This window comes from Saccopteryx leptura, chromosome 3 (genome assembly GCF_036850995.1).
Source record: "Saccopteryx leptura isolate mSacLep1 chromosome 3, mSacLep1_pri_phased_curated, whole genome shotgun sequence".
Lineage (NCBI taxonomy): Eukaryota > Metazoa > Chordata > Mammalia > Chiroptera > Emballonuridae > Saccopteryx > Saccopteryx leptura.
Genome location: NC_089505.1, coordinates 161,041,920 through 161,059,792, shown reverse-complemented (window position 1 = coordinate 161,059,792; position 17,873 = coordinate 161,041,920). Strand labels below are relative to the sequence as shown.

Here is a 17,873-nt window from a genome sequence, read left to right as displayed (position 1 = left end):
TTCTTCACATGTCACACATGTCACTTCGGAGAGATTTCTCGGACCAGTCTATCTAAATAGGGCTCCCCACTTGGACTGTCACCAGTCCCTTAACCTCCTTTGTTATTCTTCATTATAGTTGACTACCTATTGTCATTTTCTACTTTAATTTTATATATTTATTGGCTTGTATGTGAATTCAGGGATTTGTCTCTTTTTCCTTCCATCTCCTCTGGCCCTAAAATAGTACCTAGCTTATACTGGGCACTTAGTAAATGTTGTTGAAGGAATAACACACTGAAAATCACTTACCTGTTAAATTAAGTCTGTGCTCTTCAATTTAACATTTAAGGTCCTGTACAATAAGACTTTAACTTAGTTTTGCAATCTTTTAAGGGAAAATAAGGCAAAAAAAATTGGCGGACAGATCATGGAGTGCCTGAAATACAGACTGAGAAATTTCAGGGCTAGAACTATGGCTATAACTTTGGTATAACCACTAGAGCTATAGATCCTCATGGAGTATGATTCTTCTCTCCAATCTCATGAATGTGCCCAAGAGCATCAGAGAATGAATGCAGTCACCCTAAGAACACCCAGGAAAGGTCCTATTATAAGATGCAGCTTTTAGATTAAATAATGCTAAACTAAGCTGACTTCAGATGAGGCACAAGAAAAGGCTCCTTCAAATCATCAGGTTGTAATGGAATATTTGTATCACTGTTTTGTATAGAAATCTTTATTCCCTCCTCGTTGTCTAGTGATTTAAATATAAACTATAATCCTTCACCTGTAAGACCCAGTCTTATCACAATTATTCCTTAGTACAGAAATACTAAAAATACTATGTGTAATTAATGGCTCAGCTAAACAAACTATTTTCATTCTTGAGAAATATTTTCCTGCCTCTTGACCCTTTCCTTATGCTCTCTCTATTTTGAGTTCCTTCACTGACGCAATCTCCAACTGTCAAAATGATATCTTTATTCCCTTTGTAAACATGTGGAAGCTCTCCCCCTTCTTTGAATCCTTTTTGTCCTTGACATGCCTGTCTCTTACTATATTATAGTCATTTATAAAATTTACCTTATCATTCTCTATGCTTCATAATGGAGGAATATTCTTACAATTGTATATCCTCATAACATTTAATGCAAAGCCTTTTCCACAATAGATATTTAGTTAGTGGTTGTAGGATTGAATTAATTCCATTAAAAATGACTTACATATCATCCAAGGACAATTCTAATTTAGACAAGGAGAGATATACTGTCATTTTATTAGATTATAACTTTTTCAGATAATGCTTCTTCACAAGTAATTACTGAATAAATATTGATAGTAAGGTAGCTGAGAAGTTTGAAATTTACATGAATATTCCCAGCAGCTTCCCCCCCCCCCCTTTTTGTACCCATGTCATCTTCCAGTAAGTATTGTCTAGTAGGTGCATAGTGGGTCCAATAAAGTCAACACTCATTTTCTAATAAAGTGAAAAGAGTGCTGTTTCAAAATATAAAACCTAAAAAGACTGTTGGACAAACAAACCAGGCACTTTTAAATTAATTTAATTTAGAGTTGTTTGTAGAATAAATCCTGAATAACTGCTAAGTAAAATATAAGATGAACAAAATACTCGAATAACAAACCTATACTCTAACCACCTTAACAACTGAATGAGCCATTTTCGTGGTCACCTCAAAATTTGAAAACACTGGCTTTCTCATACAAATAGGTTCATCCGTATACCCAGCTGTCTTTTTTTCCATGGTTATGGCACAGAAACAAGCAGAAAGAGTTCGTCAACTAAAGAATGTCTTCATTTTAAATTAACAACAAGATATTTTTTCCATCTCTAGGGTCCAAGAGGAGCAGATGGTCTCTCGGGGGAACAAGGTGTACAAGGTGCCAAGGTAATCACTGAAAAAAGACCAGTATTTTTTCATATATAATTATTTTGAGCCTACATATTCTACCTGTTTAAACAGTAATGCATTTCCTTACAAAAGTATTGTTCTAAATTTTCTCTTAATCTAAATATAAAACATACAAAATATTTTTACCACACACAGAAATGTTTTCTTTTTAATATAGAACTATGTACATGGTGTCCAATTTTTTGTATATGAGTATACGCTAGCACAGGGGTTGGGAACCTTTTTGGCTGAGAGAGCCATGAACACCACATATTTTAAAAGGTAATTCCGTGAGAGCCATACAACAACCCGGGTACATTACTCATTATCCAATAAAAATTTGGTGTTGTCCCAGAGAACAGCTGTGATTGGCTCCAGCCACCCGCAACCATGAACATGAGCAGTAGGAAATGAATGGATTGTAATACATGAGACTGTTTTATATTTTTAACGTTATTATTTTTTTTATTAAAGATTTGTCTGCGAGCCAGATGCAGCCATCAAAAGAACCACATCTGGCTCGTAAGCCATAGGTTCCCGACCCCTGTCCTAACACTATAATTTATTAATTTATTAACTCACTTGGTATTGATACTTTGTTAGGGTGAAAAAGGAGATCAAGGAAAAAGAGGACCTTATGGTCTTATTGTAAGTAGTAAAACATTTCACATTAAAGATAAACATTTAAAATCTTTCATTTTCCTGGTTTGTGGTTAATATTTGGGGAAGAAGCTACTTGACCAGGTGTTTTCTTCCTTATGCAGGGTAAGACTGGAAACCCTGGAGAGAGAGGAGTTCAAGGGAAGCCAGTAAGTTATGAAAAATAAGCTGTGAACAAATTTTATCTATTTTATTCTCTGACACAACTGTCATTTAGTATTTAGTATTTAGACTAACAATATAAGGTTTTATCTTCCTAAAGTCATTAGACCATTATTTTAATTTGGGCAACTTGCTTATTCGTTCTGGTCCTTGGTTATACCTATCTATAAACTTTGGTTGATAACTGTTACTTTTCCTTCACCCTAGTTATAGGTTAGATTTTTTTGTAAAATCCATGTCAAAATAAAATTATGTGATATTGTATAAACATAATGGAATATTAATAAAGCATACATAACAAGAAACTTCCCTGAGGCTTCTTGCCTGGTTTCATTTTATTTCAACGTGGTTTTAAGACCTTTGCAGTGCGGAGCCATGTGTGGCATCATGCTTTCCCACAGCACTGCTCTACGAGTTGGGTTTTTATTTTTGTTTTGTGTGTGTGTGTGTGTGTGACAGAGAGAGAGAGAGAGGCAGAGAGAGGGGCAGATAGGGAAAAACAGACAAAAAGGGAGAAATGAGAAGCGTTGATTCTTTATTGAAGCACCTTAGTTGTTCATTGATTGCTTTCTCATATGTGCCAGTGACCTTGGGCTCAAGCTGGTGAACCTTGCTCAAACCAGATGAGCCCGCGCTCAAGCTGGCAACCTTAGGATTTGGAACCTGGGTCCTCCATGTCCCAGTTTGGTGCCCTATTCACTGTGCCACCACCTGGTCAGGCTGTTCTAAGAGTTTTTAATGTTATATAATACTACATATTTTTCTATTGTCAAAAATATTTTCAGAAGTATACAATTGTTTTTATCATCATTGACTGGGGCAAAACTAAGAATACTCATGGACATGGGCAGTAGAGTGGTGACTGCCCAGATGGGTGTGGGTATGGAAGAGTATGGGGATGTAAATGGTGATGAACAAAAACTTGACTTCGGTGGGGGTGGGGGGTGAATATATTAATACAATACAGTGTACAGAGATCTGTTGTAGAACTGGGCACCTGTAGCCTGTATAATTATATTAACTAGTATAACCCTAATAAATTTAATAAAAAAAGAAAGATGCATATACATAATGCACACAGACACGCACATGTGTGATATTACATATGTATAATTTTGAGCACATAAGCTTAAATGTATGGGTATATTTAGTTACTTTCATTGGGAATCATAATTTTAAATGATGAAATTTGATTTGTTTATATACATAAATATGTAATAAAAGTTATAGAACTTGATAATAATATAAATAACCTACAACTGAAGAGTCAAGAAAGGATGAGAGAAAAATGTTTCAGCTGCCATAGTAATAGTCACTCATGTCATCGCATATACTTGTTCCTCTTTGAACTCTGCTGCCCCCTGCCTGTTCTTTTTCATAATAGCATTATATCTGACAGTTGTGAAACCTAAAATGTCAGACCTAAAAGAGAAAAATGATGTTATCCAGGGGAAGAACTTTCGTGTGACGCTGTATTATTAGTTGATGTAATCCCCAAAGAATATTCTTTGATTATTAATATTTATCATCTGAGTTTCTGTTCTATTAATGTAAATGACGTTTTGGTATATTATTTCCATTTTCTATACTGTAAACAAATGTTTACATGTTTGATACACTGTAAACATATGTTGTAATTAGTGGGGAAACTTGGAGCTCATCAAGTTCATCAAGCCTATAAGATATTTCTTGATAAATGTAAAATTTGGTATTTGACTTTCTCAATCAAACATAAAACTTACTAGAACCACTTTTGTAACCATAGCTATGACAAGCGAATTTCATAGACAATTGGAAGAGTCAAGTTACTTTAGTGTATGACATGGGTTAAATATTAAATCATGAGTTTATAATACATAGTTGTTGAGGTTTACTTAGCTTTATACCTACATTGTCTCCTTTTTTATTGAAATAAAAATAGATTTTTGAGATCTTTAGGAAGTTAATATCAATTAATACAAGAAATTCAGACAGCCCCAAAGATTTATTTATCCTACACAGTAATCTCAATGTCTCTAATCATTTATGCACTGTTAACAAGCAGGCATTGCCATAAAATAGAAAGATACATTGGAGGACAGGTTGACCTTTGTTGCAGTAATGCATGTTCATATTAGCTATATGGATAGTTTTGGTTGAATTGGTTAGCTCTCCAGATCATATAATATTTTCCTCCTCTGTAAAATAGACATCTCTAAATTGTCACAATTCTAAAGCTAGATATTAAATGGAAATTGGTAGCACATATAGTACTCTGCTAGCCCAGATAACCAGGAGAAGTATATTTGCCTATGGGCTAAAATTGTTTCCACATGTAGATCCTGTCTCAAAGGGAGAATCAATAGGAAAGGCCAGATCCATTCTGTTATTAGGGTGATAAAGCCTGAGTAACTGTTTTTAGTTTCCTAAGTCTTATACAAACTATAACAATTTGTGCATTACTGTTATCTAGATATTTTTACAGTTGATGAGATTGGGGGGAATATCCATCTATGATTTTGTTTTTCTCTATTCCTTTCTTTAATCTTGTCAAAATTAGCTTAATGTATTTTGAAACTCAATTTTTAAAGTATTCACATTTATGATTATAATCTCTTCCTAATCAATTGATCTTTTTATCATTGCAAAATGTTCCTCTATATCACTGGTAATGCTTTTTATTCCTGGTAATACTGTTTGTTTTGACATCTATTCTATTTGGTATGTCTCTCTAGCTTTCTTATGCTTGTTGTTTCAATAGCATATCTTTTCCTTTCATTTACTTTCAATCCATTAGTGTCTTGATATTTAAAGTGAGTCTTATATTTGGGTCTTTTTTTATACTCATTCTGATCATCTCTGCCTTTTAACTAGTATTTGAACTATTTCCACTTAGTGTAATAATTGATATGGAGGAAGGATGAGAGAGAGAGAGATAAGAACATTAATTTGTTTCTGCATGTGCCTTGATCTGAGATCGAACTGGCGAACTCTGTGCATCCAGCATTGCTCTAACCCACTGAGCCATCCAGCCAGAGCCCTTTAGATTTCTTATAGTCAAGCTCCGCTAGTGATTAATTCTCCTACTTTTGATTATGAGAATGTATTTACTTTATTTTTTTTTATTTTATTTTCACTGGTTATAGGATTCTGGGTTGATAGAGTTTTATTTTATTTGCTTTTATTTCACACTGAAAAATTGATATTTCATTTTTTTTACCTCCATTATTTCTTATGAGAAGTCCACACTTACTTAATCATTTTTCCCTTTCATATAATGTAATAGTTTTATCTGGCTACTTTCAAGACTCTTTTTATCTTTGGTTTTTAGCAGTTTGTTTATGATGTGCCTAGATGGATTTTCTTTGCATATATATAGCTTGAGGTTTGATGAGCTTCTTGTGTGTGTAAATTGGTGTTTTCAGTAAATTGGAAATTTTTCAACTTTGTTTTTTCAAATATTTTTTTTACCGTCTCTTCTCTCTCCTTTCTTTCTTAAATTCCAATTAAATACATGTTAAACATTTGATATCTCTTAGGTCCCTGAGGCTCTATACATTTATGTTTCAATCTTTTTTCTGTTTTCTTTTTTTAATTGGATAAGCCACTCTATCTTCACTCATTTGTTAAGCCCATGGAGTGAAGTTTTATTTATGGTAGTGTATTTTTAAGTTCTACATCAGATATTACTGTAATTTTCATTGGGGTTGACAGGTGTGATTTCTTTTTTTGAGATTTCCTATTTATCATAAGCATATTTATATTTATACTACTGAGTATATTTATGATAGCTACTTGAAAATTCTTATGTGATAAAGCTAACAACTGAGTAATTTTAAATTAGATTTCCATGAATTGCCATTTCTTATGAATATGGGAATATTTCCTGTCCAATAATTTGGAATTATATCCTGGACATTTTGAATAATGCATTATTGAGACTCCAAATTCTGTTATATTCCTTTGAATAGTATTTCTTTTTTAAGAAATCTGGCTGGCAGTTAATTTTTCTGGATTTAAAGTTTAAATTCTCTAAGCTTTGTGGTAGGTGAAAATCTCTGTTCAGTTTTTTTTAGTCTTGGCTTGGCTGCTTGGAATCTGCCTTACCATTATATACTTCAAATGTCAGCAAGAGATTTAAGTAGAGTTTGTATTCAGATTTTGAGGCTTTCTTTCTCTGGCTCTTTCTTCCATCACTTTTCAGGAGCTATAGTCACTCCAAATTCTTCCCTCTGGTTCTCTATACCAGTAAGACTACAGGTCTCTATTTGCTTTTTAAAGCCATTTTGTATGGCTTACCCTCTGACTAAAAATGCCATTAAAAATCAGAAACTCACCTAGTGACATTCTCTTTTTCTCTGTAGACAACCCCCACTGCTCTAGTTTATCCTATTTTTTGTCTTCCTTGAATGCCTTCATATCTTTTTTTTATTTTAATGGGGTGACATTGATAAATTAGGGTACATCTCCAGGTTATTTTGACATTTGATTATGTTGCATACCCATCACCCAAAGTCAGATTGTTTTCTGTCACCTTCTATCTGGTTTTCTCTGTGCCCCTCACCCACCAGTAACCACCACCCTCTTGTCCATGTCTCCGAGTCTCATTTTTATGTCCCACCTATGTATGGAATCATATAGTTCTTAGTTTTTTCTGATTTACTTATTTCACTCAGTATCATGTTATCAAGGTCCATCCAAGTTGTTGTAAATCAGGGGTCGGGAACTTATGGCTCGCGAGCCAGATGTGGCTCTTTTGATGGCTGCATCTGGCTCGCAGACAAATCTTTAATAAAAAAAAAAAACGTTAAAAATATAAAACATTCTCATGTATTACAATCCATTCATTTCCTACCGCTCATGTTCATGGTTGTGGGTGGCTAGAGCCAATCACAGCTGTCCTCCGGGACAACACCACATTTTTACTGGATAATGAGTAACGTACCCGGGTCATTGTATGGCTCTCACAGAATTACATTTTAAAATATGTGGTGTTCATGGCTCTCTTAGCCAAAAAGTTTCCCGACCCCTGTTGTAAATGATCCAATGTCATAATTTCTTATGGCTAAGTAGTATTCCATAGTATATATGTACCAACGCTTTTTAATGCACTCGTCCACTGACGGATACTTGGGCTGTTTCCAGATCTTCACTATTGTGAACAATGCTGCCATAAACATGAGGGTGCATTTTTTAAAAAATATTTTTGTCCTGCCTGATCTGTGGTTGCTCAGTGGATAGAGCATTGACCTGGAATGCTGAAGTCGCCAGTTTGGCTTGCCTGGTCAGGGCACATGAGAAGCAACAACTATGAGTTGATGCTTTCCAATTCCCCCACCCCTACTTTCTCTCCCTCTCCTCTCTCTAATATATATATAGTTCTAAGTATATTGTTATCCATACATAAGTTGGGTTTGATAGAAGCTACTTGGTCAATATTAGAAGTAGAAACTCTTAACAGTTCCTCTTTAAATAAAATTTTCTCTGGAGCAACTCAAACTCCTTGAGAAACATTTATTTCATAATTCCTATAATACAGAAAGTATATAGTATCAACTCTATTCTTTTCCATTCTTCAGAGAATGGAGCATAATGCACACAGTATTCATGATCTTACAGTGCAAATGTAGCCATGGAAACAACGAGTATATGTCCCCTTGTTTATTCTCTTAAGAAGTCTTTAAGGATGCTCTGCATATTTGTTGAAAATGGAAAAGGCATTGAATGATTCCTCACTGAAATCAGTGGAAAGCAGTTTGGTATAGTGATAGAGCATAACATTATTATATCTGACATACTGGAGGACAAATGTTGGTTCTGCTACTTACTGTTTTTACTTTGTACAAATTATTTAACCTCTCAGAGCCTCAGTTTCCCTGTCTTTCAAATGAAATACTTTTCATAGTTATAAGAAATGATGTTTATTATTTTTTGGCACAGGTTTTCAATAAATAACAACCATAATAACCTGAGTTCAAGTCATGGAGCAAGGAGTTCTAATACAGATAATGGATTTTTAGTAGTTTCTGAAAAGCCTTAAAGGGAATTTTTATTTTGTGCCAGCTTCTTCATTTCCAAAAAAAATAGAGTACATTTAAATTATTTCATAGGTTTGCCAAACAGCTTTTATGCACCATTAACATCATTAAAAGTATATATGAAGCTTGGTATTGTGTGCAAACACACTTTACAAAGAAAACTGGGAGGACATTCTTTACCATTCTAAACTTTCGCTGTATGTTTCAGTTGGGATCTCTTATGTTGATTCTGTCCCTGAACTGAGGAGCCTGGGGCCTGGGATAATGAGTAGCATATAATTTTTATGACTGAAATAGTGCCTTAGTCAGATGGAAGTCCATGATTTTACATATCTTCCTTTCTTCAACTGGACAACCATATACAATTAAACATAGCATTGATGGTTGTAACTTAGAAGATTGAACATTGCTAGGAATTTTAAATAGCTCTACTTCTGAGTGATAATAATATTTTTCTCTTAGCTTTTCATTTTAAGATAAATAATAATTGTGATCCACTGTACAGTACCAGGCTTCCTGAGGTCAGTGATGTAGAAGAGGCAACTTGCAAATAGACAAGAGCAATATTTTATATATCACCAATAGTCAGCAGTGTTCAGTACACAGTACATGCTCAGTAAATCTTTGATTAGGAGAATCAAAGAGGACTTGAAATTTGACTTAGAGTTTTATGTACCAGTTTAAAATATAGCCGCATTTCTAAGACTCAATTTTATGGTACCATAGGTGGCATAATATAAAAATGAGGTGGGGGGTGGAAGGGCATTGGAGAAGTCCAATTTGGTCAACTAGGTCCTAAAACTCTTATACTATACCAGGTTTTAAGGGCATAAGTCATATTTATTAACACATTACAAGTTTATTATTTTTGGATAAAAACACTTTTCTGTCAGTATTAACGTTATTAAAAATCCAAGTTTAAAATAGTTATGCAGAATTATTTGTCACTTGATAGGATAGGAATTAAATATAAGAACATATATAGAGCCTGACCTGTGGTGGTGCAGTGGGATAAAGCGTCGATCTGGAAGTGCTGAGGTCACCGGTTCGAAACCCTGGGCTTTCCTGGTCAAGGCACATATGGGAGTTGATGCTTCCAGTTCCTCCCCCCTTCTCTCTCTCTGTCTCTCCTCTCCTCTCTCTCTCTCTGTCTCTCTGTCTCTCTCTCTCTCTCTGTGTCTCTCCCTCTCCTCTCTAAAATGAATAAATAAATAAAAATTTTAATTAAAAAAAGAACATATATAGATATAAAGAACTCCTAAAACTTAGCAAAAAAAATATATTTATATGGCCAAAAAATGGCAAAGGACTTGAATAGACATTACTCCAAAGAAGATATACAGATGGTTAATAAGTATAATATAGATGCTCAATAATATCATTATAGAAATGAAATCAAAACCACAATGAGATAACATTTACTACCCATTAGAATGGTTATTATTTTTAAGAAAAAGAAAAAAGAGGCCCTGGCCTGTTGGCTCAGTAGTAGAGCATCAGCCCAGCATCTGGATGTCCTAGGTTCAGTTCCCGGTCAGAGCACGCAGAAGTGACTATCTGCTTCTCCCCCCTCCCCCCTCTTCTTCCTCTTTATCTCTCTTTTCCCTTCCTGCAGCCAAGGCTCAACTGAAGCATATTGGCCAGGGGCTGAGGATAACACCATGGCCTCTGCCTCAGGTGCTAAAATGGCTCCGGTTACAAAGGAGCAGGGGCCCCAGATGAGCAGAGCATCACTCCCTAGTGGGCTTGCTGGGTGGATCTCAGTCAGACACATGTGGGAGTCTATCTCTCTGCCTCCCTGCTTCTCACTTAAGAAAAATACAAACACACACACACACACAGAAATTAACTAATGTTGACAAATATGTGGAGAAATCAGAACCCTTGTACATTGCTGATGAGAATGTTAAATTGTGGGGCTGCTTTGGAAAATAGTTTGGTGGCTCCTTAAACATTTAAACATAAAATCTATCAATTCTATTTTTAGGTATACACCCAAAAGTATTGAAAGTAGGGGCTCAAAGAGATATTTGTACATCAATGTTTATAGGCTCATTATTCACAGTAACCAAAAGGTAGAAATCCCAAGCATTCATTGGTGGGTAAATGCATATACAAAAAGTAGTATATAAATATTGCAGAATTTTATTCAACTTGAAAAAGAAAGGAAATCTTAACACATGTTACAACATGGATGAAACTTGAAGACATTATACTACATGAAATAAACCAAAACAAATAGTGTATTATTCCACTTACATAACGAACCTAAAGTAGTCAAATTCAGAGGCCAAAAGTAGAATGGTGGTTGCCATAGGAATGGGGACAGGGAATTATTTAATGTGTATTGATTTTCAATCTGGAAAGATAAAAAATTCTAAAGATAGATGGGTAATGGTAACAGAACTGTGTAGATGTGCTTAATGCCACCGAATTTTACACTTAAAAGTTGTTAAAGTAATAAGTTTTATGCATATTATATCAGAAAATGGGGGAAAAAGAATAGAGGTAGACAGAAAAGTCAGGCAGGGGGATTGTGTAAGAAAGCTGAGGTAAGGGAACTGAATAAAACATTTTCAACATCACTTTTTCTTCAAGTTTTGCCTTTGTTTGTGCAGGGTTCACAAGGATCCCCTGGTAGTACAGGAGACAGGGGACCTGCAGGAGAACCAGTAAGTTTATCTCTATACTTTTCTAATTATATTTCTTTCATAATGTACATTTATCTTTCTGTTAGTGCTGCCTTCTGCTGAGGCTGGTATGTTTCTAAAAGCAGCATTTGTAACAGACACCTAATTATATAGAACAAATATTTTGCTGTGAATATAGTCTTTAGTGCTTCCTCGTTTTATATAATCAACTTTGGTTCTGTTTTTCTAGAACTGTTCAAACTTCACATATTTTTTTTTCAACAATGATAACTCAGTTTTATTGAATCTCAGAAAATTTCTTTCTGAATGGCTTGCTGTTTGTATAATAATAATAACACTTCCACACACACACACAATCACATTTATGAGGCCAACTCTATATGAAAGACCACATAAAAGTCCAATGCACTATTGAACACAATGCAATGTGAAGATCATAGAAATATACACTTAAAACCCATATAATCCTATTAATCAATGTCGCCCCAATAAATTTAATAAAAAGAAGAAATAAAGATGATAGATAGAGAAAAGCCAAACTTAACATCTGATTGGCCAAAATGTGTAAATGTTACAGAAACGTTGGTACATCATTTAAACAAAAACTTATATCATAATTTTTTTTTTATTATTTATTCATTTTAGAGAGGAGAGGGAGAGACAGAGAGGGAGAGAGAGAGGAGACACAGAGAGAGAGAAGGGGGGAGGAGCTGGAAGCATCAACTCCCATATGTGCCTTGACCAGGCAAGCCCAGGGTTTTGAACTGGCGACCTCAGCATTTCCAGGTCGACGCTTTATCCACTGTGCCACCACAGGTCAGGCAACTTATATCATAATTTGATAAATGTAATTTTATTACAGAGTTTCCATGGAAAATAAATTGGGAAAAGGAAAGACCTTGTGCCTGACCAGGTGGTGGCACAGTAGATAGAGCATCAGACTGGGATGCAGAGGACCCAGGTTCGAAACCCTGAGGTTGCCAGCTTGAGTGCAGGCTCATCTGATTTGAGCGAGACTTACCAGCTTAATCCCAAGGTTGCTGTCTTGAGCAAGGGGTCACTCGATCTGCTGTAGCTCCCCAGTCAAGGCACATAAAAGAAAGCAAAATGAACAACTAAAGTGCCACAATGAAGAATTGATGCTTCTCATCTCTCTGCCTTCCTGTCTGTCTGTCCCTATCTGTCCCTCTCTCTGTCTCTCTCTGTCTCAAAAAAAAGGAAAGACCTTGTCACACCTACTCTCTCAGAATTTACTCTTTCTTGCCTATGAAGTCATTCTTCTGGGATAGTGTGAGATATAACATACTATAACATGCAATATATAGTCTTTCAAACTACTGGGCTGTTCTTATCCATCAATTGACACAAACATTTACAAATGGCCTTTGCATAATTTATTTGGTTATTAGCAAGTGGTAAATTCTAAAAGTCAAAGAGTTATTCTTGTCAATCTGTATTTATTTTCTTCTTTATATATTTAACCTATGATATAGCTCTCTAAACAATAAAAATTTGATCATATATATAATTCTTTCTATTTGAAGACTCTTAGATATGTTATTTTATCAAACTAAATTCTTCTCAGTTTTCTCCCCATTTTATATCTCTCAACTTGCCTCCCAATTCTAATATTTATTAAAAATAATGCAACTCTCTTTAGCATTATTTACTTATACAGCTTTTTCTTCTAAAAAAATTCTGTAGCTCCTTGAAGTCAGAGACCTTTTGTTTTTTTACCTTTGCAGTCTTCTTTTCTGATATAACGTTTGGCATATTATATCTATTAATATTTAATGAATGTTTGTTAAACTGAATTGACCAAAGATCCTATCCCAAAGGTATACTGTTTAGCCAATGATATTAGATGAAGTGAAGTGGAATGAAAATAATTTAACACATAATAAAGAACACATTTAAGTAAAGATAAGTGTTTCAAAAGCTATGGCAACAGCAGAGACAGTATCTTTGGCCTTATACAAAAAAAAAAGATTTTTTTATTGTAGTCATAAATGACAAAATGGCATAACAGCACCTAAAAATTGATACTCAAGTCATAGGGTTAGTGAGGTTCATAAGTAAAACATAAATTAATTTATAGTAGATACAGTAAAACTTTGTTTCATATATTTGAGCTGCGTGGACAAATCATAGAAAAAAATAGAAATAAATTGGTAAAATGAAGGACACTGAAGACATATTTAAACATATTTATATTTCAAGAATACTAAAATAGAGCATAACAGCTTTTCTATAGCCAACCCCTATTAGTGTTATCTCTTTTTCTCAGACAAGATTCAAAACTGCTTTAGTCATTGCAATGCAATTATTGCAATTTGGGTAATTCATCATTCATTTATTCAGTCAACATATATTTATTAAGAACCTGCACTTAGAGTATAGTGGTAACCATGGAATTTTCAGTATAATGATAAAAGGACATATTAATTAATAACAGAGATAAATGGATAGTTTAAAACTTAAATAAATGCCCTGAAGTATCGGAATTCAGTTTTCAGAGAATGTACAACGAAGAAACTATTCTAATGTAGGGGTAGGAAAAGCTTTTATGAGGATGAGTATTTATCTCTTTAAGGATGAATAGTAGTTACTTAGGTAGATATGGGAAAACATCATTTCAGAGAGAAGTCATGAGCCTGGGAGGAAGCACTACGTATTTATTTGAAGATCTATAAGAGAGGGCCAACATGGCTCTGGCACAAGAGAGTCAGGTAGAAACTGAGTGCAAGATGAGGATGGAAAGGGGAAACAACACCTGCAGCTTTATGAGCCATGTTTCCAAAGATTTCTATTTTTATCCTAAGAGCAAAGGGATGTCATTGAAAGGATAGGATTAGTTTTACCCAATTATTGCTTTATTAAAATCACTTAAACAACAAGGTAGAGATCAAATTGTGAGGGATCACAAATAGAAAAGAATGGCTTTCTGTTGCAATAACCCAGGTAACAGATAATAGAACCCTCTAGATTAGCAGAGTAAAGAAATCTGTAGATATAAAAGATTCAAAAGGAGATAAAATCAACAGGATATAGATATCCTTCCTATACATGAAGTATGATTTCTAAGTTCCTGGTCTGAAGAATTAATGAGATAATAATATCATTTACCAGAACTGGAAATACCAACAGAAAGCTAGGTTTCAGTTTAGCTATGCTCAATTAGAGATGCCTTTGAGAAAATGTGACGTTAACAATTAGATGTGGAACTCAGAGCAGAAGAATTTACTGAAGTTAAAAATATTGAGTCATTGGCCTAAGGAGAGAATATAGGAGGAAGAGAACAGGATTGAAGTCTGAGATATGAAGAGATTCAACATTTATAAATGAATGAACTGAAGAGGAGATGGCAAGAGGTGAGAGTAAAATCAGATATATAACTTAGGAGTTCAGTCCTAGCCAAACCCTTTCTTAAAATCTTCATGACAATCTTAGATTTCTTTAGAAGTATGTGGGCAAACTATGTATCTAAATCAAATGATAGCCCTCAGATTAGTAACTTGCTTTTGTAAATAAAATTGTGTTGAAACCATCTACAACCATTTACTTATATATGTATGGCTGTTTTCTTGCTACAACAGCAAAGTTGACATATATGACAGAGACCGGATGATCCACAAGCCTGAAATACTTATTATCTGGCCCTTTAGGAAAAGATATTTGCTGAACTCTAATCTAGATTCTATTTACATATATAAAAAAAGTCCAATCAATGCAAAACTGAAACATTAGTGCTTCCCCTCCCACAGCCAGGGATCAGTGGTTCAAGCAAGTTGGCCTGAGGTGCTGAGGATGGCTCCATGACCTCGCCTCAGGCACTAAGAAGAGCTGATTGCTGAGCAATGGAGCAATGCCCAAGATGGGCAGAGCATCGCCCCCTAGTGGGCTTGCTAGGTGGATCCTGGTCAGGTACATGTGGGAGTCTATCTGCCTGCCTGCCCACCTCTCACTTAATTTTTAAAAAAGAGATAAAACAGAGGGATATAGAGTTGTTTATAAGTATGGTTCCACAAAAGAATTAAAAGGAACCATGAAAGAATATTTATGGTGTTTGACTTAATCTGTTTTTTTGTACTCTCCATACTTTTCAAATATTTTTAAATGAAGATTATTGTAATAGTTTAGAAAAGCAGTTTAAGACAACCAATTGTACCACATTTTTTCTCCCCATTATTAACATATTTTAAAAATGAGGTGTTCACAAAATTGTGATGGAGTAAAACCTCATAGGAAATTTTATCTTGTTATTTTCTGACTCTAAAAAACACCTTTGTCTTTCCAGAAAGATCAAAAACTGCAAATAGCTTTTTTGGATGGCTGGAGAAATAACATTATATTTTAGTTGCTAAATAAATATTAATTTATCTAAAATAATTCTAGCCAGTTAAATGGCTTCCGCACACTAAAAAGATCCTTTAGGTTGAACAATTTAATGTTTAGACAATAAGCTAATTACTCAATGTTTATTTCCTTAAACTACTGTATTCAGTATCACAGTGACCAAAATTTCCATAAAGGTCCCAACATATGTTTTATTGCCCTTATTGATTATCCTGTGTAAACATTGTTATATCCATTTATATAAAACAGAGGAATTGTTCAGCTGGACTCAGTAATGTGATAAAGTATGACATCAAACAAACTCCAACATATTTTATTTCATTGGATATCAAATATTCTTCAAAAATACTGTTTTGTTTGTCATATATTTTTACAGAATTTTAAATCTGTAATTATCATACTCACTAAATAACATTTTAAATTCCTTAGCACAATATTTTATATTTAATAGGCATTGATAAGTATTTATTCATGAATGAATAAATTAAGGAATGAAAGAATGAATGGTACTATCTTTACTTTTTTTTTTTAATCCAAGTATACCTTACTGTTATTCACAAAAAAAAAACACGTATCAAAAAAGATAATTTTGTTTATACAGAAAGTAAAGTAATACATAAACATATTGTGTTATATTATTTAATACATGTGCTATCTTATAAATTCCATATTTAGATACATATGTTAATTGAAATATAGAATAAACTTTGATTCTCATATTTTAAATGTTATTTAATACAGGGACCACGAGGACCTTCTGGTGATGCTGGACCTCCTGGAGAAATGGGTGCTGAGGTAGTATTTTGTGGCTCTTTCTTGTTAGTTCGTTTAATACTTTAATATTCCTTAATATGTAATTGATATATTAGATGTGTGTTATAGAGAATAATTTTATAGTGTTTTGTTTCATATTCAGAAAATCAAGCATAAAATTCCATTGAAAGCGAGATGACTTGTGTGGACCTAATTTTATATATATAAAGTTTTCCTCTTAACAGCTTATTTGAATAACAGAACAAAAAGTAAATAAAACTTTCCCTTAACTAATTGAGAGTTAACTTGATAACCCTTCACTCTAAGATGTTTTATGTTTTTTATAGAAAAATATGGAGACATGACCCCGATCCAGGATATATTTTGGAATAGTAAATCTCAGTTGTAATAAGATGTAATTACTATTTCTGTTGTTTATTCACTTTAGCACTAAATAAATTAGACATAAAGTTTCTCTTTTCTTGCTTCTTTGGAACTGATGTCTCTTGGTTCCACTCTTTACCTCTGATTAGCCTTTCTCAATCCATGTGAAGTGTCCTTCCTCTTCCCCAGCTTAGCAATCACTGTCACAGAGACTTTAATTACCAGTGTTACTGCAGCTCCCAGCTGGCTAGCTCTAATCCAGTGGTTCTCAACCTGTGGGTTGCGACCCCGGCGGGTGGTCGAATGACCAAAACACAGGGGTCACCTAAAGCCATTGGAAAATACATATTTCCGATGGCTTTAGCCACTGAGAAGCCGCGCTACCGTCTGCAGCAGCGCTATTCAGCTTGAACGCAGGCCGTTATGGATGTGCGTTCCAAACTGAATGCCTGCGGTCATGCACAGACATGTTTGCATCATCCGTCTGGGGCCTAAGGGGGGGGGGGGGTAGCGCTCCACAGTCCATAGCAGCACGGCTGTTCATCCATAGCACATTACGTGTGTCCGGCGCTTGCTGACGTCATCAGTGGGCAGGTGCAGCAAGCGCCGGAGGACAGAAGCCTAGGAGGCAGAGAGGCAAGAGGCGGAGAGCCAAGAGAGCCTGCGAGACAGCCTGCTGGTGTAAAAAAGGTTAATAATGTAAAAACAGTACACACACCATACACACAATACTGTGTAAGTGTAAGGTGCTTTGTGTGTAATCATTACACAGTACACAAAGCAGCTTACACTTACACAAAGCACCATACATTTACACAGTGTGAACTACATCGGTCTTATACTATAAGAGACCACTATAAGATGTAGTTCACACTGTTCCCCAATGTATAATTATCTCCCATATCTCCCACTATTTTCCCATATTCTGAATGAGGAAACTGCTGAAATCAGCGGTTTCAGGCATTGAATCCGCCTCCTATTGATTTCGTTGGGAGTGC

At 34.8% G+C, this 17,873-nt stretch overlaps 1 protein-coding gene across 1 annotated transcript in view; it reads left to right on the top strand.

Moving 5' to 3' along the window:
* Positions 1-17,873, top strand: part of COL24A1 (collagen type XXIV alpha 1 chain) — a 383,490-nt gene that overhangs the window by 246,543 nt on the left and 119,074 nt on the right. Inside the window, exons 30-34 of the mRNA XM_066372218.1 lie at positions 1,836-1,889; positions 2,496-2,540; positions 2,657-2,701; positions 11,350-11,403; positions 16,480-16,533. Of these exons, the coding sequence (XP_066228315.1) occupies positions 1,836-1,889; positions 2,496-2,540; positions 2,657-2,701; positions 11,350-11,403; positions 16,480-16,533 (252 nt within the window). The remainder of the gene's footprint in view (positions 1-1,835; positions 1,890-2,495; positions 2,541-2,656; positions 2,702-11,349; positions 11,404-16,479; positions 16,534-17,873) is intronic.